The sequence below is a fragment of the Candoia aspera genome, chromosome 1 (assembly GCF_035149785.1).
Source record: "Candoia aspera isolate rCanAsp1 chromosome 1, rCanAsp1.hap2, whole genome shotgun sequence".
Lineage (NCBI taxonomy): Eukaryota > Metazoa > Chordata > Lepidosauria > Squamata > Boidae > Candoia > Candoia aspera.
Window position 1 is genome coordinate 105,399,988 of NC_086153.1, and position 21,471 is coordinate 105,421,458.

General features: G+C 37.8%; 1 protein-coding gene across 2 annotated transcripts in view; it reads right to left on the reverse strand.

Moving 5' to 3' along the window:
- Nucleotides 1–869: 869 nt before the first annotated feature.
- AFG1L (AFG1 like ATPase) overlaps nucleotides 870–21,471 on the reverse strand; it is a 60,778-nt gene continuing 40,176 nt past the window's right edge. Inside the window, exons 9-13 of one of the 2 annotated variants that reach the window (XM_063311394.1) lie at nucleotides 18,758–18,828; nucleotides 18,401–18,501; nucleotides 10,382–10,522; nucleotides 3,690–3,803; nucleotides 870–1,406 (exon numbers count right to left, since the gene is read on the reverse strand). In XM_063311394.1, the coding sequence (XP_063167464.1) occupies nucleotides 1,275–1,406; nucleotides 3,690–3,803; nucleotides 10,382–10,522; nucleotides 18,401–18,501; nucleotides 18,758–18,828 (559 nt within the window). In that variant the 3' untranslated portion in view covers nucleotides 870–1,274. The remainder of the gene's footprint in view (nucleotides 1,407–3,689; nucleotides 3,804–10,381; nucleotides 10,523–18,400; nucleotides 18,502–18,757; nucleotides 18,829–21,471) is intronic. The other variant, XM_063311403.1, reaches the window with a different exon arrangement.

The window sequence follows — 21,471 nt, forward strand, 5'->3', positions numbered from 1 at the left end:
CTTTTATCACTGGGTTGTATGCAGATAAATTATTATATTAATCTTGGGATAGAGATATTTTGTGCAATGGCTGCCATAAATCTCACATGCACAATTTAGTTACAGGTGTTTCCCTGCCTGATTTTTCAATATTTGCAATCACAGTAATTATAGCAATAATTAAATACCTTCCCTCACAAAGCACTAAGCCTGGGTTAGCCTTCTGTAACAGCTGTGCACTCCCAGGTCTGGACTGATTGCTCCACAGGAATGCATAAAAGGACTCAAAAAGAAGGGCTTTATTCTGAGTGTGCAAAGCTGTGGAGCAACTACCTGTAACATTGTGCCAATCTATAGCATGCTAATCATGCTTAATCCCTTCCTGTCACTTGCTTGCAATGAATTGCATGCTTTGAATACTTATATTTCAAGAGGTATTGTTTTTATCTGATTGGAGGCCAATGGCATAAAAATTACAGATGTGAAAAAAAGTTGGTAGCCTCTCCACGATTGGAGTTAAGTGGTATCAGCATACTACTCAATTCCCTGTCATGTGAGTCAAGTGATGCGGTAGAAACGCAGAGGCAGTGAATGAATCTGTCAAGGGCCAAGCCAGCTTGAGTTATTTGAAAAATGGTGTCTCTTTCAACAGAGAGAGAGTGCATCCAGGTATGGGAGGGTGAGGGAAAGAAAGAAAAAATTTAGAGATGACACATATTCCATGTATAGAAAACCGTATCATTTGAACATACTGTGGCAACAGAAAAACAGAAGTAGTAGATATACTAAGTGGCAAGTACAATACTGTAAACCTGTGTTACACACACATTTTTGTACATTTAGTTCAGATATATTAGGTTTTCAATTGCTATCTATTTAATGAAAACAATTTTTAAAAATCAAGGATACTCCAGGTGCAATTATTTTATTTTTAAGCAATAGAACAGAGATGGATAGATTCACAATATACATTTAATGTTTCTGGCTTATATATTTTATTTGTGCAAACCTTAGTGTGATATGGACAATAATAAATATGTATATATTTTACTTCTCTTTCCACTCATCGTCAATTAAAAGGAGATTTTTATTTGGTCAATAAAGTCTTCATGCTAGACTGAATAAAATTATATCTATAGATTGGCATTAAAATGGGCCAGTAAGTAATGCCATATTCTTTAACACTAACATGACACATAATTGCCAAGTTAGTTAATGTGTCTCTTAAAAAATAATTTATAAGGAAGCTAGAAGCCCTTTTTCTTTTCGGTTACTCTTTGTTTTTAACCTTCCAGCTACATTTTTTTGCTCCGATCCCCATCTTTCCAGTATTGCTCTGTCTGCATTTCAGTAAGTCGTGAGATAGTACGCTGAAAGGCAAATATCTCTTCCTCTCCCGTAAACATAGAAAGTGCTTCAGCTGAATCCTAGAGAAATGTGAAAAGAAAAATACAGGAATTATTGAAAAAAAGCCAGAAAATAACAGGCTTCTTGTGCGTGTCCTCAGTGTGAAATTCCACAGCACAGGAAGACAAAGAACTCTTTAGTATAGGTAGTCTTTGTTTAGCAACCATTTGCAGTTACGACGGTGATGAAAAACTAACTTTATGACCGATCCTTGCATTTATGACAGTAAGTTTTTTGCTCTTCACTGGAATGGAATTACCTTTCAGGTAAGCAGGATGGTTAGAAGGGACAAATCATCCCAATTTTCACAGGAAATAACAGAGAGGGTGTCAGGTGTTGGGGTCTTTTGACCATTCCAACCCCCTGTCTAGAGCATTTCCGTTGCATTCCCAGTAGTATGTTTTGGTGGGAAGGGAGAAAGAGATGGGGAATAAAATAGGAACAAATGAGAAGGAGGATGTTAGAAAAACAAAACTGCATGCAGGACAGAACCCTGCCACATAAACAACTTTATAAAGACAATGGATATACATCAATTGCTCTCTCCACTCCCATGAACACAAAGCCTGTCCCAAACTGCTGGGACTGGGAATGGGGCAAATGATCAGAAGATCATCTGAGGACGGTGATGTCTGTTCTCAAATCCAACACTTGACCTCTCCACCAAGGTGCTCCTGAACATGTGCTACATGGTACTTTCTGGAAACACCAATCTCCTTTTGAGTTTCTTGCCATGTCCTTTCCAGTGAATTGAGTGAACAAACTACATATAGTGGTGGAGATACATGAAGGATTTTAAGGACATCTTAAATGCCTCGATCCTGTTCTCAAGTGAGCTAGAAACCACACAGAATTGCTTTATTCCATGTCAGGTTTAGGGTTCCCACCAAATTGGAACACAGCCCTAATAGCAACAGAGTCTGAACCCTTTTGTTTTCTTTTTTCATTCTCATTGAATCAACAAAACATCAAGATAAAAACTTTTAAAGTTACATTGTTAAAAAAAAAAGAAAAATAAACAAAACAATTGGGATTATTCATATAGTATATGAAGGGAGATGAGTTTGTAAGGAGGAGTACAAACATTTTAAACAATGTCCAATATTTCTATTGGAAACAATTAGCTAATATTTAAGAGTAAATCTGAACCTTTTCCAGCTATATCAACCTTGAATAAAAGTAGCTTTGCTTAAACTGAAATGTACATTGATTACATTGATTCTCAGTATCATTCAGAACCAATCTTTGTCAGTAAGCTACTGTCACTTTAAAAAAATCCTCTGAGCTAGCAAGCCTGGCATTTTATCATATAAATGTTTCAAAAGCACATATCATAGCAAGTGACCTACCTTTATTTTTCAGGAAAAAAAGTTTTTCTCATCCACAAACCATCCCTGGATATTTCAAGTGGAGGCTAGACAACCATCTGTTGGGGATGCTCTCATCTGGATTCCTCCGCTGAGCAAGGAGGTAGATGCAATGGCTAGATGGCACCCTCTAACTCTAGGATTTGGGGTGCACAGTCTGCATAAGGGCTCCTGTCCAGGCTCTCTTGAAGAAAGCCAGTTTTATAGGTATCATTTTGGACTTTTGTGGCCCTGATTACCTTTACTAGGAAAGGGATGGGAAAAGTACAAACCTGTTACTCTTGTGTAACCTCTCAGCAGCCTAGCAAACATGGTATTTACTACCCATGGCAATCTATTTGCACTGGGAAATGCTGGTAGTAATCTTCTGTATGCAGCAGTAATTCAAGAATTCCTACTCTGCAGTTAATATTTTTTGGGGAAAATGATAAAATATTCACAAAAAGATATCACACATGAATATACATGATGAATATTTATGAATGACTGCAGTGTTCTTTTTTAAATGCATATTCTGGGAGGTGATGTGCATCAGCTCTCTTCCATGTGAGCCTAAAGTAAAAAGACACTTACAGATCCTCCCTATTCTAACAGGCATTAAATTGGTACACACCTTAGTGTCTTGAATAAAACAAGTGCAGTGGATTGAATCTGAGGAACTTATAATGGTTGACCCAATATTTTCAATGCACTAGAAATATATACTTAATAAACAGAAATACATCTAGATTTGTGAACAATTATCGATCCCAATCCATGAATAAATAGCGTTACATTAAATTATAACAGAAGAAAAGATGCTACACTAAACTTGCAGGAAAGCTACAGAATGACCCTCTAAGTGCTTTTTTGTTTTGTTTTACAATAATGCCAGCACACAGACCAAAACCAATTATGCTCTCTTACAACAAAGGCACTAATGTTCATAGTGCTTACCTGGCTCAACCCCAAATCATCCATCAGGACCCTTTTCTCATCCAGTCCACTATCATGGTGCTCTTGAATAAATATACTCTGGAGGGGAGCTGATGCAGAGCAAATAATACGCACCTGGAAGAAAGTAAAATGGCTGAAGGTGATCACTTACACTTCTTATTCCTCCATTGAATCTCTAAACCCTCTTTGTTTTCTTTTGTTTTTAAATTGAATACTTTTGAAAGTTCATTTGTAACAGCCGAGATGGACAAGAGGTTTCTGATTTTTGTGGTATAAATTGCTTTCCATAAGAATGTAGAAGGGTATAGAGGTAGCACCATCATTCTTTGGTTCTTAATTATATTATAGATGTCTAAAAACCACTAACCTTAGTTCAGTAGAATTAAGTTAGTGGTTTCACCACTAATAAAGATTCTTCTCTTTCCTCAGCCAATTCTCAGGTTTTTGAAAATACTCTGCTCACCGTTAGAAATAACTTTTAATATTAAAACATTTATCATTATTTATTTTACATTACTTTTGTAATAGTTTTTTTAAATAAAGAAAACAAACATTAGATAATGAATTGCTATTTCAATCTCAATCAGAAAGGTATTTATTTTATTTTCAGATCAGACCTGTCATGAGCACTGATGGTGTGCAGGAGGGGCCCCTATCCAGGGGGGAAAACACATGCGTAGTAGCGAGGAATTGAGCAGCCATTCAAAGAGACACAGATCAGACCCGCCTTGACTTTTCGGGTTTATCTGTCTGGGTTTTCTCACACTTCTTCAGTTTGTTAGGATTTTCTATCTAATGTAGCAGTAATAAAACACTAGAGACTTATTCCTCGTCTCAGCATGGTTCCTGCCTGTTAGGACAAGACCATCACTCTAAATCAGGCGTGTCCAACCTGTGGCCCATGGGCTGCATGCAGCCCTGAACAGCTAGTAATGCGGCCCCAAGGATGAAGCACACAAAGAGTAAAATTAGAATTAAAATTTCTGACGAGCACCTTGAGAACTCACTGAGAATTGCAACCATTTTCATCAAACCAGACATTGATGCATTAGTTTCACAAAAACAAGGTCAAATATCCCACTAGTTTTATGTTGCCCTCTTTTTTTAAATTTTATAATAAAAATATTAAAAAATAAATAAATGCATTATTAGACAGAGGAAGTCTCCTCATAACAAATGTAGTTGGCAATCTGTTTTCATTCAGTTTTTAAAAATATTTTTGCTTATAGATTAATTATTAGGATGTAGGGAAAAATCAGGTGAGGGATTCCAAAACCTTTCAGGACAGGGATAAAACCAAGAAAGTAGGGAAGCTTGTATGGTATGGTTGCCGCTCATATATAGTCGCTGTCAACGTCTCACTTCTGGATGAGAGGACTGTGGACAGCTGTTGAAATGCAGGCCTAAGACATACACACACACTTCTTCATCCAATAATACCAGTGTTACGTTTCCTTCAAATACTCAAATTTTTAGACCCAACTGTCCAAGAGCTCTAAAAACATTGGAAAGCAAACCAGGTCGCCTTAGAACCTTCTTGCTAGGGATGCATAGATTCTTAAATGTCTGCTTCATTCTACTACCCACTTTGGACCTATAGCTTATAGGTCTGGCATTTTTCAGTCAATTAAGCAAAAAATCCTGAGAAACAATTTGCCTGACGGGATAGGGGCGGAGAGCAACTGCATCTATTCTTTTATGTGCAGGCGGTGGTCAAGGAATCTTTTCCAGCTTTAACCTCCGAAAATCCCAGCAAGCTAATGGCAGTGCTACCTTCTTTGGAAGTACATTTTTCTTCTTCAGTACTTCTGGGATGACTACAGTATGTGCTATGCTATTGTCCTTTCAGGACAGGTCAGAGAAAGAAGAAATCCCTTTGCAAAGAGATTGGGACTTTCGTAAATGGTCCAGACACTTTAAATGTAGCTCCAGGAGATCCTTCTTAATTTAAAAAAGAGGGTTATTTCCAGGACCCTCTCTGTTCCTTTTTTAACCGCCCAGGGTCCCCCATGTGGGGGAGATGGGCGGTGATAAAAATATGATAAATAATAATAAATTTTGAGATGAGAATAAATGCTAGCCAGACAATGCTTGTGGACAATATCACTATGGATTCTTTTACGTACCTAATATTATTTGCCCTTATGAGATTTACCTCAGAATGGAAATAGTTGGTTAGCTTCCCTCCCTTAGCTTTATATGCTCCAAAGCTCTTGTGAGGTATTGTAATAAATAGTCAAGCCTTTGAGAGGGACAGTCATTAAGCCCCCCCGCCTTTAATTGCAGTCTCACTGTGGATACATTTGTTGGATTTTGGAGAAGCAAACGTTAGCCTATTTGCTTCCTTTCAGACACTCCTACTTCACTCAACAGGAAAAGGGTTACACTTGCGCATTGCTATCTGCTGAGGGGAATTATTAATAGAAGCCAGGATGTTGAGAATTTTACTCTGACCCAAACAGAACTGATATGCATTTTCCAGGGTCATGTATGGATAACAGCATAATCAGACCATCCCCCATTTCACAATAATTCTTATCCCCACATGCATTTAAAAATTAAAATTAAAAATTAAAATGCATACACACACACACACACTTAAATGTGAGAAAATGCATTTAAAGACCCACATTTAGATATTATTTAGATACAAATTTTTGTGTGGTTATTTTAAAAACCCTGTAGCTTCATCTGGAAACAGGAGAAAATAAACCTATGAATACTCCTATGAAAACAAACACATGGAAAACTGACTTGGAGCAGAAACAGATTGATCCATCCATTCATGCGTCCATGAGAAGAGGGCTACAGTTCTTATGGGCCTGCTGATAATGACAGTAGCACCAAGGGAGTGTTTCTTTCGCTCTCCCTGGTGTTATCCAGTAAGGATTAGAAATCTCTATTGTAGCTTTTACTACCGAGCAGATTCTCCAAAACGATGGGAAGAAACATCCACCCAATGGGTTAATCTTCCCCAGTGCTGCAGCTGCGGAGGTATAGTTTAAACTGTCACTATGTATTTGAGGGGACAATTAGGTTTCTTTTTTCTTTTTCTGGAGAAGATTTAATCAGAAGAACAGAACATGATCCTGGAATGAAAGGGATTGCAGAAGTAAACAAAGTTAGCATACAGAAAGGAAGGTAAATCCTTCAGGAATGCATCCGTGTGAGGATGATCACTGGCATGGGAACTGTAGGCTTACAAAAGCAGGATGTCAGGATATAACAAACAAAATATAATATTTAAGAAGCCCAAAGGACCATACAATGGAAGACCATTGAGTAAGGCAGAAAGGACACCCTTGAAAGCTAGAGGGGGACAGTGATCCACCTTAAAAAACAACAACCATAAAGTACAAGGCTGCTTAAAATTCACAAAAAAGGGATAGAAACACTGGCGTTCCTTTTCTTGGGAGGTCAAAACCAGCAGCAAAGAGGTTGTGTAATATTTGGGAAACAATGCTTGTGGAACAATCCAGACACGCTGCACATCTAGTGTTGGGGGAAAGAAGTAACCCCACTTTGTTCTGCAGGTAAAAGGTAGTTTTCTGAGGGTTGAGAAAACATCCCATCCGTTCTGCAGAAGTGCTGTGCTGCTCCAGAAGCTAAGGTTCTCCCAGGACCAATGAGTGGCACCTACTCATTTACTCAGCAGAAAATATATTGTCTGGAAATGGCCTATATATCTTGCTGAACTGGAGGGTGTGTGCATCTGTGTGTGTGTGAATTTCTTTCCCAGTACATTCTTGAAAAAGAATTTAATCTCAATCGATATTTCCTGATTGCATAAATATTTAAGTGCATGTCTATAATCACACATAGGGTGAAGCTTAATATCTTCCATTACTTTTTAAAACATCAGCTTAAATACAAAGAGCCTTTAAGTTGTTTTAATATTGCTGATTTTCTCTCCGTGATTGAAACCTTTGTAAATCCAAGTGCCGCATTTATCATTACTATTTCATTAGAGGTCCCACAACTCAGACTAAAAGTAAGAGTAGTTGTTTATTCTAAATTGAGTATCACTTTGGGGCAAATTCATTAACATTTTACTCATCTGTGCATTTTGGAAGATTGATGACACACACATGCAATCACCTGGAATAACTATCCAACAGAAGTCTGTAGGTGGTTTGAACATAGCTATTGTCTGGCATCCAAATACTGTGTGATTTTGCAGCAACAGCGATTAAAACAATTAAATAAGATGAATATGACAAGACAGGCAGGGGCAAAATATCCTGATCATTTACTTTATCTTAAAGATATTCAGGAAAGAATTTGGTAAGTAGCAATGCTTTAGCTATCCTGTATCCTACTCTGAAGAAGACAGATAAAATGCATTCCCCCCCCCCCAAACATTACAATTGAGGGTCATTTAATGAAAATGTTTGGCAAGAGATCCAAGGAAGAAGAAAGTAAGTCAAAGGCCAAAGTAATACATGAAATTGTCTGATACAAAATGTAGCTTTAGGGTGGCTTTAGGAAAGGATCAGATAAAACCAAGAGGTCATTACATTATCAACATGTAATGGCTACATTGAACCTTCTGGTTCAAAGGCAGTGTATTGTTGTCGTTGTGGTCATTGTTGTTGTTATTATTCCACCTTTTTAATATTTGATCAACTCATGGTGGCGAATATACCTAATACTCCTGCCTCCTATTTTCCCCACAACAACAACCCTGTGAGGTGGGTTGGGCTGAGAGAGAGCGACTGGCCCAAAGTCACCCAGCCAGCTTTCATGCCTAAGGTGGGACTAGAACTCTCAGTCTCCTGGATTCTAGGCTAGCACCTTCACCACTACACCAGACTGTGTGCCAATTAGCGAAGCAAAAAGGAGAGGACTTTTCCCATGTTGTGGTCTCCCTAGCTGCCTCTGATTTGTTACTACTGGAGAAACTGAATTAGGTGGACCTCTGATGTGACCAGGCACAATGTCCTGATGAATTTATGATAATCTTAGCCAGATCCAATCTACACATATACTCAAATGGACAATATTTTTTCTAGGGAATGTCATTTTAAAAAGTCCTCAATAGGTAGTCAAATCTCATATGATTCAAGTTAAATCTCTTTTAGGGAATCCCTTTGCAGGGCTGCTGAAATATGCAGCTCAGGAAAAAAAAACCCTGATGTATGCATAGAAGTTATACATAGTCCTTTTAATTATTGCCTAACTAACTAGCCAGTTTGGTGTAGAGGCAGCAGGCTAGAAACCGGGAGACAGTGAATTCTAGTCCCACCTTGGGCACAAAGCCAGCTGGGTGACTTCAGGCCAGTCATTCTCTCTTAGCCCTAGGAAGCAGGCAAAGGCAAACCACTTCTGAAATCCTGCCAAGGAAATCAGCATGATATTAGAGATGGATGTCCTACTACCCCTTTCCACATAAACCCAAACAAAAAGTATGAAAAGGCCCCAGTATCATGGAAGCCTCAAAGGCAGTCTAGGTTATGAAAGGCTGGAAGCAAATTCACTCTCTCCTTCAGTCGTTCTAAAACTCCAATCTGTGTCATCTTTAAAAAGTGATGAAGACAATCTCCAGCAGACCCCTCTTGTCATTGGGGAAAACATTTTGTTTCTAGTTTGCATAGTTCTTTGATGCATGCATATTCCCTTCAGGCCAGGAGAAGACAGATCTTCCCTTTCCTGGGCTGCTCTGCCTGCTGTTTTTTAACCCTACAGTCTTTCATGCAAATCTACAGGAATTTCGGAGGCAAGTACATCTACAAAAAACTTTTGTTTGTAATTCTGATTTGTCACATACCCTTTTTGAGGTTTTCGAGAGGTTGCTCTATTAGGAGTTTTTTTTTTTGGGCAGCAAAACTAGTAAAAGAGTCTTGTGGCATGTTTCTCTCCCATAGGAGCTGAACAGCTCTGTACTTTGCTATCTTCCTATAATACACATGGAAAATCACTGCCCTTTAGACTGTTTGAGTGACCAGTTTTGTTTTCCATTTTGTGAATGTGAAATTTCATAAAGTGACACACAAGACTTACAAATTTTGCTATCTGTGTGTGGCATAAAAACTACTATGTGGAGATTCAGCCACATCTGTTTGGTTATCCTAATCTTTAGTAGCCACTGACAATGTTGCTGCTTTAGTGACTTCACCTAGCAGTAAAGAAACATAAATTTTAATGCAGCTGGCAACTATAGGAGAAAATACAGTAATTTAAATTCAATTAGAAAATACATTAATGTTATGAGTCAAGGCTTTGGTGGCTCACACGGAAATGTGGTGTGATCAATGAATATGTGCTGATGCTTTGCTAAAGGTAAAGGTAAAGGTTTCCCTTGACGTAAAGTCCAGTCGAGTCCGACTCTAGGGGGCAGTGCTCATCTCCGTTTCAAAGCCTTGGAGCCGGCGTTGTCCATAGGACACTTCCGGGTCATGTGGCCAGCATGACTCACGGAACGCCGTTACCTTCCCGCCGAAGCGGTACCAATTAATCTACTCACATTTGCATGTTTTCGAACTGCTTGGTGTGCAGAAGCTGGGACGAGCAACGGGAGCTCACCCCGCCGCGCGGTTTCGAACCGCCGACCTTCCGATCGACAGCTCAGCGGTTTAACCCGCAGCGCCACCGCGTCCCTGATGCTTTGCTAGGTGTTCATTAATTTATTAATATTCAGCATTTCCAAAATAATTCAAGATGTATTCATAAGAACCTACAAATCAAATGCTTACCTTTTGGTCATAAAAAGTATCAATGAGAGTAATGAAGCGTCGAGCTTGGGTCCTTTTTGCCATTGTAAGGAGAGGTATCTGATGAACAAAAACCAGGTCAAAATTCTTGGATATTTCCAAATAATCACTGGCTCCAAGAGGCTGAAATGGGAAATAGGAAGTGGGAAACCAATAGATTGACAGACATGTTTCAATAGGCAACAAAAATGCTGTTTTTTGTTTAAATCAGCTGAAAAGTCTGTTTGTATTAATGAGAGAAAATTTCTCAAGGTGATAGAAATGTGCTTTTCTTGTCCTAATCTATCAATTGCTTTTTCATTTTGCATTCACCAAAAAGAGGAGGGAACACTGAATATATGGATTTTAATAAAAGTACACATTTTGTTTTAATCAATTAAAAGCATGTATTTCCTTTCCTTAGAATTACAAGCATTTTATATCACATAAATCCAAATCCAAAAGCCTTGTAAAAGGGAAACAAATTTTGAACATGAAAAATGCCAGAGTTGACAGAAGTCTGGGATCCAGCCTGACACTGCAGACATAGGAAGCTACTTTATATCATCAAATGCTAAGTCCAGTTTGCTTAGTATTCTCCATTTTGACTTGAAGCAATCTCCGAAGTTTCAGCCAGGTCTCCTTCCCAACCACACTCCCAGAGAATTTTTTAACTGAAAGCGAAAAGGGTTTGAATCTGGAACCTTGATCTTCTGGTTCTTCACTGTGCAGTGACTATAATGAACAGGATCCTTATTAAGCAGTTGTGGAAAAGCTGTAAAAATCTATTCTTTGGGTTTGCAATAATATCCTTCCTTACATTTCTTGAAAAACATAGCAATTTCTTTGAAAGAGCCAGACAAGTTATTGAAGCTATCTGGAATCCAAGACTTGGTTTTCTGTGAAGGATTAGCCCAGGACTACTGAGTTAAAGACTTACACCAGTTTGGTGCAGTGGTTAAGCCATCAAGCTAGAAACCGTGAGACTGTGAGTTTTAGTCCCGCCTTAGGCACAAAGCCAGCTGGGTGACCTTAGGCCAGTCACTTTCTCTCAGCCCGAGGAAGGAGGCAATGGCAAAGCACTTCTGAAAAACATTGCCAAGAAAACTGCAGGGACTTGTCCAGGCAGTCTCTGAGAATTGGACGCGACTGAACAGATTAAAAAAACCCACTAATATTGTAGGCTGCACAGAGCTTGTAATGATGGTGTGCTTTATTATGGAAATATCACCTTTTTGAAGAGCATGCTGCTTCTCTCTCTCTCATTATCCTACTTTTCAGAAAATACTTAAGTCATGTCATTTGCTCTGTAAATAGCCAATGTGTTTGACCTGAATACTCAATGTACTTCAGGTACCTTCTTTGAACATAAATTTCCAATTCAAGTTTCAGTTGAGATTTCATGACGCATAGTTCCACCTTCTCATAATGACCTGAGAGCCCAAGCAACTGTGGGCCTCTGGATGTTGCCAACTTATAACACCAGCAATCTTATACATCATGGATATGTTGAATAACATAATGAGTTTCAGTTTACTAATGTTCAGAATATTACAGGTTCCCAAGACTTGTTTTAGCTTTATATCTGTAACATACTATACAAGATGAATGTATGTGTACCCTTTAAAAAGATAGAACTATTGGAAGTATGCTCCATTTATATTAGACTTTTGTATCATTGTCCTAGTCTTTCCCAGTCCTTCCTTGTAATTCTCTGATCAAATGTTGGATAGCACTCATCAGCCAGCCCCTATTTATATTTCACCCTTACATTTATTTTATATCATTTTAACTTTTAGAGGAAAAAAACCTGCTGACTTTCCTGCAAGTAATAATAATTTTGTGATTAATGAGTTGACTGTCTTTTTGCTACCATATAAAAGATGGATGATGTGAGAGACCACTGTAGCTATTTCTACTCCTAATCCTTAATACAGAGGAATAGGATTTTATTAACAGTAGGCTAACTCCAAATTCATTCATGACAATTCAAGCTCATCAATCTCTTAGCCCATTTTAGTCTGCTGTCTAAGTCATTCCTTTTTCAATTTAACTGCCAAGTTAACAAAAGTACAACTGTCATTATCTCAGTTCAAATTACTTTAATTTTTAGAGGTATATATTAAAGCATTCTCAGAAATAAGCAACAGATTTTTTTCTATTAGTGCCATATTAGGATTGTGACGGCCTTGAGTGTTTTTACATCTGAAGAAAGTGACAGCCTTCTGCTCTGCAATGGAATTATTCATCAACAGCATCATCAGTATAAAAAATCATTATAAAAACAGAGATTGAAAACTGAAGGAAGGAAATAGCACTATTTCTGAAATCTGCCCTGTGCTATTTATTTAGTGCTAAGAAAATGTACATCTTGACTTACTTGTTGTTTAAATAGGTAAGGCTATTATGTTGGTTTTAGCACTCTGGAGCTCCTCTATTTTATTTAGGATGGATTTGGTAATTTTTTAGTTTTGTTAGCAGGGCAAGAATAATTAAGGGTCAGTTTGCACATTGCAAACCAATTTTGTAAGAAGCACCCCAGCACCATCATTTGCACAGAGAATATAACAAGGGAGGCAGTTGTGTTGATTTTGCAATCATAAACATTTCACAATTATTGTAGGTGATAAAAACATTTCTACACTTCTAGAATGGGTTGTTTTATTTACTGTAAGCCCTTGCATGACTAGAGGGCTCCAGATGCATTATTTAAGGTCGCTGGTGAACAAGCCCTCAGTTTTTCAGATTATACCCCCTCTTCAAGAATACCCATAAAAGGATCTACCCTTAAAGGGACACTAAGACTGGCCACCCCATTTCTAAATCACCAATTTGCATTTTTTTTAAGCATATGTACCCCAAGAGAGGCTTTTTACAATGATGAGAAGCCAGCCCTCTTGGTGCTTAACGTTAATTTTGGGACTATACTTAGTAACTGTACTTAGTGATTTTTATTATATGTTAAAGTGGAATGACCTATAGAAATAATGTGGTGTTTTGGTTTAATATAGAGTAAGAGATTGATCATGGAATTTTTGTATATCCTTGCTGTTAAAAGTCAGAGGCCACACCTTTCTGTAAATTTTAAAAATTTAAATATTTTTTTTCTCTTGTGTTTCTGCACTTTTTAAGTTTTTTCTTTCTTTGTAATTTTTTGTTTTTTGTAGTTTTTATTCTTTTCTTGAAATTTAATAAAATTTATTACAAAAGAATACCCATAAAAGGGCAATCAAATCAATAAAATATAGAATATAACCCCCACTGTTAACACATACAGGTAGTTTTAGAATCATAAAATTGGAATGAACCATTTAGGCTACAGAATCCTATACCCTGCACAATTCAGGAATCCAAATTAAAGCATCCCTGACAGATGACTGACAGGCCTGAATGTTTGTTTTTCTTTTAAAAAACCATCCACTGAGAAGGAGGCCAAATTTGGCTGGAATTGACAGTGGCTGCTATTGGTTAATGCCCCCCGCCCCCCACAATAAGTAACCATCCCTTTCCCATCCCATTCCTGATTCATGACTGAAGCACTTGCAGGTATAAGATTTTTTTAAAAAAAATAAAAGGAGAGATGCATGTATAATCTTTGTGCTGTTGTTTACAACAAAACAAAAGCTGTACGCTTCCTTAGAGTAGGACTGTTAGAAGAAGCTTCTATAAATGGAAAAAAAGAAATGAACAGGCACGGGCTCCCTTATGCTTAGACCACTATCAAGTCCTGGATCAGTAAGTTCACTCTATTATTCCTGGGATACAGTAATCTCTGCCCAAGCTTAATTACATTAAAAAGTTAATGCTACCATCAGAGGGCAGTATTTGCTATACATATGTACAGTTTCAAGGATTTTGTTGTTGTTTAAAGAAGCAGCCAGGGAAATAAGAGAAGAATGTTGTTATCTATTTTTCCTGGCTTCTTCTTTAAAAAAGCAAAGATCTAGGCTGCCTCTATACTTCACACCATGATAAATTTGTAATAAACGTAGATTAGTAGCTTTGAAATTAAATTATACATATTGAAGAAAACCTGAAACCAATGGGTTTGATATAAAAGCACTGGTTTTTAGTGATCATACTAACTTAGCCATAAGTTGTTGCAGCAGCCACATTCAGTCATCACTTCATACATTATTTAGAGCACCATGACTAAGCTGCATCAAGCCACAGTCAGCTTTGGACTCTTACACTTGTCCTTTTCCTACATAACCAGGAGAAGGATTAAGAAACTCACCTATCTGGGATTCATAATTTTATTTTAAGAAACTGTGATTAGCTGTAACTATGACTGAAAGAAACAAACATAGAACTGCTGCTCTGACAAACCATTATGAAGAAAAATTCCAGGTCGGAATTAGGAGGATACAACTGATATTTTAAAAAGTGGATTCTTTCAAACTCCTCCATATGGGCGCAAGAGGAAGGAGAAAGCATGTGAACCTGAAGCCTGCTCCAGCTTGTTCTTGTTGCACTAAACTACACTTTGGCAAGAGTCTGAATTCAGCCATATACTAACAGCATGAGCTTCCAAATATAACTACGAAGTAGAAAAATAGCACACGCTGAATATCAGCAGACCTAGGAGAAAGGACCCACATTCACACAAGGGAAGGTTTGGCATATCATTAATATTAATCCCAATTTGTACTTTCAATTCTTAAAACATTTTCTTCTAACCCTTTTATTAAAAACTGTGTGTTTATGATATTCTAAAGAAAAATTCATTCTCTATTTCTGAGCTTACAGAAACACTGCCCTGAAATGCAGTGGACCCCATATGTACAAATCTTGAGTAAAAGGAATTATTCTTTTTAAAGGAAAAATTTTCTGAACAAGTCTCTTGAACACATGAAAGGAACTAATGTCACAGGGATTTTTTTCCCTAAACAATGAGGCAGCACTGGAGTTATTACAGATACGTTTTGATACTTTTTTCCTGTTAGTGCGTTTTGTTATCTTTTATATTAATTTAAACAGGTGTTTTGACTATACCATGTGCAGTGTTGAAAGTCCAAGATTTAGGTATAAATCCCCTTTTGTCTGTAGGCTCCTGAATGTCAAAAGCAGGACTGGGCAATATGGCTTCTGCCTGCAGACTGTCCTTGACCATCTCTCAGTCATTGTTCTCATCAAGGCTACTTGCCCAGGACACTTCAGGTCAAAGCAACCTGTATACCCTGGGCAGCAAGGAAGCAGATATTCCCTCTCTCTGCATTTCCAGAGCCTTCTTCAGAAAGAAAAAGAAAAGGACTTCCGGTGGGGACATGGTGGACTGAGCAGCCGTGCCTGCGGGCTTAGCGGGTGGAGCTAACAACACTGCAATTTTTTTTCGGGCTCAGGAAGGTTTTCCTGAAGCTCAGGAGTGTTCCTCAGACAAAGGAAAACACCTGGAATCACTCCATCTGCCCTCTGGACACCTGCTTGCACCCAGAAGATCGCAAACAGCGTTTTGCGTTTGACTGGTAAGAGCTAGCAGGGAGGTGGGGATGTCATCATTTTCCAAGCTGTGCTGCAGCCTTAAAGGGACACTAAGACCAGCCACCCCATTTTTAAATCACCAAATTTATTTATTTATTTATTTATTTAAAGTACATGCACCCTAAGAAAGGCTTTCTACAGCAAGGAGAAGCTGGTTCTCTTGGTGCTTATTGTTATTTTGGGGGTTACTTTTTAAAAATTCTTTTTTAAGTTTTGGATTTTGTTCTCCTTCCAAATATTAAGGACGATTGGGAGTACACAATTGTCTTCCTGTGATTATTTTCGTATTAAATTTGAAGATATTAGCATTTTCCTACATGTTGAATCAGCTGATTTGAACTTCCAGCTTTCTGCTTCTACTTTCCCTTGGGAAATGTCAGCTTATCTCACTCTCACTTTATGTAAACACATTTTGGAACTCTTCTTTATCTTCGGCGCCCCCTGAGAGCTGGTTGAACTCTTAGGGGGCACCATAATCTACTGCATGAGACATGGAGGATTTTAAACAGATTCTTTCTGACTCCTATCAAGCTTTTATGTAAGACATTCAGGACATTGTGGAAAATACAAGGTCTGAAATGTGTAATCTGGTTGGGGATGTAGTGGATGAAATTGAGGAATTTAACAGCGATAGAAATGTTTCTTCTAAGAATGAGATCAGGATTTCTATTGAGATGCTGGATGAAGATTGGATAATGAAGTTGGAGAAATTTAAGGGAGAGAGAGATCTGCAAGCAACAAGTGAAACTGATTTTCTGGTGGAATGCCATGAAAAAGAAGGGGTCATTATGTACAGGAGGTTTTCTGAAGAGAAGTTGGAATTTTTGAGTGGGGCAGCCGAGTTGTTTGATTTTTCTAAGAAAAAAGCTCTGTGTGCATTGTGGAGATGTGTAAATGCTGTGGTTTATTTTGAAGTGGGATAAGGGTTAAAGAATGTTTATCTGGATTGCTTTTAGGGCTTGGCTGATGTTATTTGTCTTTAAGGATTTGGATTAAGATTATTAGGGTAAAAATGCTTTGGTTTTGGATTTATTAAGATTATTAAAATTGTTGCACTACTAAGTATAATGGCAGACATTTTATGTGGTTTTTAGTTTGACTTTTATTATAGTAGATAGAAATGTATAGAATAGTAGTAGGAAGGGAATAATTAAATAAGTGCTATCTCTTTGGGGGGGAGTTGTTTAGGAGGTTCATATGATTTTTTTCTTTATTTCAATATAAGGGGAGGGAGTAACTGTACTAACGATTTTTATAATGTGCCAAAGTGGAATGATTTATAGAAATAATGTGGTTTTGGTTTAATATAGAGTAAGAGATTGATTATGGAAAAAAGTTTGTATATCCTTGCTGTTAAATGTTGGAAGTTACATCTTTCTGTAACTTTGAAAAAAAAATATCTTGTTTTTTCACATTTTTAGTTTTTCTTTTTTGTAGTTTTTTGGTTTTTTCATAGCTTTTATCTTTGTCTTCAAACTTAATAAAATTCTTACAAAAAACAGAAAGAAAAAGAAAAAAGGTAGGCAATTGAAATTGCTATGTTGCAGCCAAACCTCCTAAATGTCATGAAAAGGAGGGAGGGGGGAGGTAAAGAAAAAGAAAAGCCTGATCCCCAGTAAATGTATTGGTTTGGCAGCACAAAGTGATTTGGGGAGACGATCGGAACTGGACGGTCTGAAATTCATTAGAAACTGTCAAAGTGAGTTGGGAGCAACTTTAGGATTCTGGGAAGTGAGATGTGTCTCTGTGGTCAAAATGAGTTTAGGAGTGATCCAGAGAGAGATGGCTGGGTTTACACTTCAGACTAAGCCAGCTTGTTTTAACCAGTTTATTGAATAAACCATGGTTTACAAATCACAATGGCTAGGTTCATCAAACCAAACAAACTGCCTAGTGTGATGTGCAGATGGGGAGAGGGGCCATTATTTATATTGGCGGGGTGCAATATGAGAGAATTTGGGGACTGGACAGCAACAGACTTATTTATGGTAATTAATTTTAAAATAAATTACTTATTTTTCTGTCCTTTGGGTGTTTTATCAAGGCACAAAATGGTGTTCAAAGGATGTTTCTGCCTTTAACGTCACCAATTTGACTTCCTAAGAAACAGAGGTTTTGTTGCAGCAGTACATTTTGGAACGACCCACTCACCTTGACAACCATTACATACTGTTAAAAGCCCAGATGTTCTCATAGGCCCAAAAAGGTTCAAGAGCTTTCCTTCTTCTTGCAGAATATTGTGCATTGCTGAAAACTAAAGGTTCTAGCAGGTCTCCTGGTCTGATTCATAAAAACAGTTATGTCTGGGATATTAATAAATCAATACACTCTTTTTAAAGGCACTGGCATTACATATCACAGGGTACTTTGAAGAGAAACATCCTGTACCTGCTTTTTCATCTTGTTAGTGCTTACAGTTCTACTTTGCAATTCAGTTGTGGTGGTTGTTATAAACTCAAAGGAGATCTGAAGGCTTATTTGGAGCAGGGATATGATCAAAACAGACCTGAAAAGCCCAACCAGGCTTGATGGTGTACTCACTTTGTCACACAGCTCTTCAAATGTGAAGTCTGCAATGGTTCCACATGCTTTATTCACTCTCAGTCCTCTGCCTTGTACTTTTAAAATCCTTGGTCTAGTTACTATGGGAACATGAACAAAGACTCAATCTTGTCTGGATAATTACTATAAAACTCATCTCTTACAGATAGGAAATGCATAGCTTGATGAATAATAGCACATGATTCAACACATAAATTAGACAAAATGCTGATACAATGACTGCCACTTGAGTGTGGCATCAACCCATATACAGCAGTGGAACTTATTAATTGGTCAGTGGAGATTGGGCATTGTGTTCTAAATGTATTCTCTTTCAAGAGAAATTAACTTACGTACAATCATTTTGTTTTTGAGCCAGCTCATCAAACAACTTATCCATGACAGCCTCCACATCAGCTTCACTTGTGCTACAGTGAAAAGAATAATAGAATATGAAATTAATAACACTTGAAGCCAACATCAAACAGCTGCCTGAGCTTGCTTAGCTTTTTGCCCATATGAGAGAGAGAGAGAGACAGAACGAATAGGATGTTATGTTGTAAATACAAACATTAGATTTAAATTCACTTAAAAAGCAGAGAACATTAACTCCCAGGTAGATGATTTCATTTTATTTACATTCACTGAAAGACTTCTGCATTTCAAGCTGTCTCCATTAATAAGACAATGCAAGCAAGGCCATCAATGCTATGTATGTACACAATGAGACAGGCAGACTCCTGTCTATATCTTACAAAAAGGTAAAAGCTGACTAACATCTGAGTGGGAACCCTTTGGAATTATGCGTATTCAGAACACACACAACACTTGAATTAGTATGGAGTAAAACTGATCTGTCTTTCTTCCTCTAGTTACTGGAGTCCAGAATTAAGATTGCAACCCTGTGAAGGCTAAGGAATGTGTATCATTGCCCCACTGAATTCAGCAGGATTTCCTCAGAAGTAAACCCATTGTGTATATTGTCAGCTTTAGAATATCTAAAACTCTTCTGAATATAATAATTGGTGTGGTCAAGGAGTTTATCAAAATCACCTATCAAAAGTCACCAAATATTTATAGTTCCTTTTATCAATTAAAACAAATAAAATTATGCAATACTTTGCTCAAAATATAGAATGAATATCAGTAGCAGCTGAAATTTCCAAGCCAGATTTCCTATCAAATGTCTCTGGGAAATCCCCTGGTAGAATTAGAAGTTGTGTTTCAACCTCACCATTATGCAAACTGAGGCAGCTGTCCTGAGCACCAGCCTTTTTGATAAAAGACAACAGATCGCCATGTGAGTGCACACACTATTGTATCACTATATTTTTACTTCCTGGAAGCAGAGAAGTGTTCATAACTTTTCTTTCCTCAACTGTGACTTGGTAAAGGGCAGAAGAGAACAATTTGCTTCTCTTTCTCTTCATCGTTAGATGGCAAAATGTCTTGGCCACTGATAACTAATGATAACTAATACTGAGAGGCATAATACTTACTATTTCTTTTGTTAGATTTGTATTTCACCTTTCCTTCAGGAGCTCAAGCCAGCATATATAGTGCTCCCTCCTCCATTTTTCCCCAAAACAAAAACCCAATCACGTTAGCTGCGTAAAAAGAAAGCGAATGGCCCAAAGTCACCCAGTGATCTTCTACTGCTGAGGGTAGATTGGACCCTGGGTCTCCCTTGTCCTAGCCCAGCACCTTAATCACTATGCCACACTGGTTCCTAGATCTTAGGCGTAGCATCATCTTCATGATTCCTTACTATTGCAGACTTTCATGCCCACACAAATTATGTTCTTGGTAACAACCACGATGCACTGGGCTGTTGTTGATAAAGCTCATGCAGACTGGGAGTTGTAATCCCAGCATGTGAAAAAAGTGAAAGGTCCCCTGTGCAAGCACCGAGTCATGTCTGACCCTTTAGTGGGATGCCGCTTTCGTGACATTTTCTTGGCAGACTATAGCGGGGTGGTTTGCCATTGCCTTCCCCAGTCGTCACCTTCCCCAGCAAGCTGGGTACTCATTTTACCGACCTCGGAAGGATGGAAGGCTGAGTTGACCGGAGCTGGCTACCCGAGAATCCAGCTTCCGCTGGGATCTAACTCAGGTCATGGGGAGAGTTTCGGTTACAATACTGCTGCCTACCACTCTGCGCCACACGAGGTTCAGCATATCTGGGACAAAATATGCATTCTATTACACACAGAAAGAATGTTACATCAAAATTAGCATCCTATATTTCTTGCCCAAGGAGCCTTGGCACGTGATGCAAGTTCTACGTATTCTTTCTCCCAAGCATCTATATATACTACACTGTAGTAAGGTAAAATCTATCCTCAGAATATTTTAAAACTACTCCTTCCAAAAATCTGCTGTGGGAATTCCATTGGGGTGTTAGATGGTAATACTAAAGGTAATTATTTTCTTGCTCAGCAAAAATACAGATTTGTGGAATATTTAAATAGTAGGATAGACAGTCCAAAGGAAAATATAAAGGCTTGGATTAGGACTGCTCTTTTTGCTAGACTGGAGAACAAAAATTTTAAAACCTTAAAGTTGTATTAAAACAATACTGTAATAAAAGCCACAAGAAGATTTGTACTTGTATTGGCTTGATTAAAACCACTTCCCTTTTTAGATGTTGGAACAACTTTGTATCACATATACTTGTATTCCCAAATTGCTCTGAGGGTAAACTATCATTAGGGAAACAGAAATCAGAGCTATACAGATAAATTGTACTGATAGTTGTATTACAGCTTCATTTTTATCATCTTCAGAAATACAGAACTCTGAAGTCAATCAACATCCTAGATACAAGCAGATCATCTGTCAAAATAAGACAAGTTTTTGAATCCACAAATGTTAACACCGAATAGTAAATGAGTCCTTATTTGTATAAATAATTACTTTATTACAATAAGGATGCTCGTTTATTTACCAGGGAATTGAACACTCTTTGCAAGAGGATATTCATTGCTTTATAGCCATCTGTCACTTCAGTTCTGCAAACATCACACCTCCCCCCATCTAATTAGTTTTAATTCAGTCACACATTTGAAAAG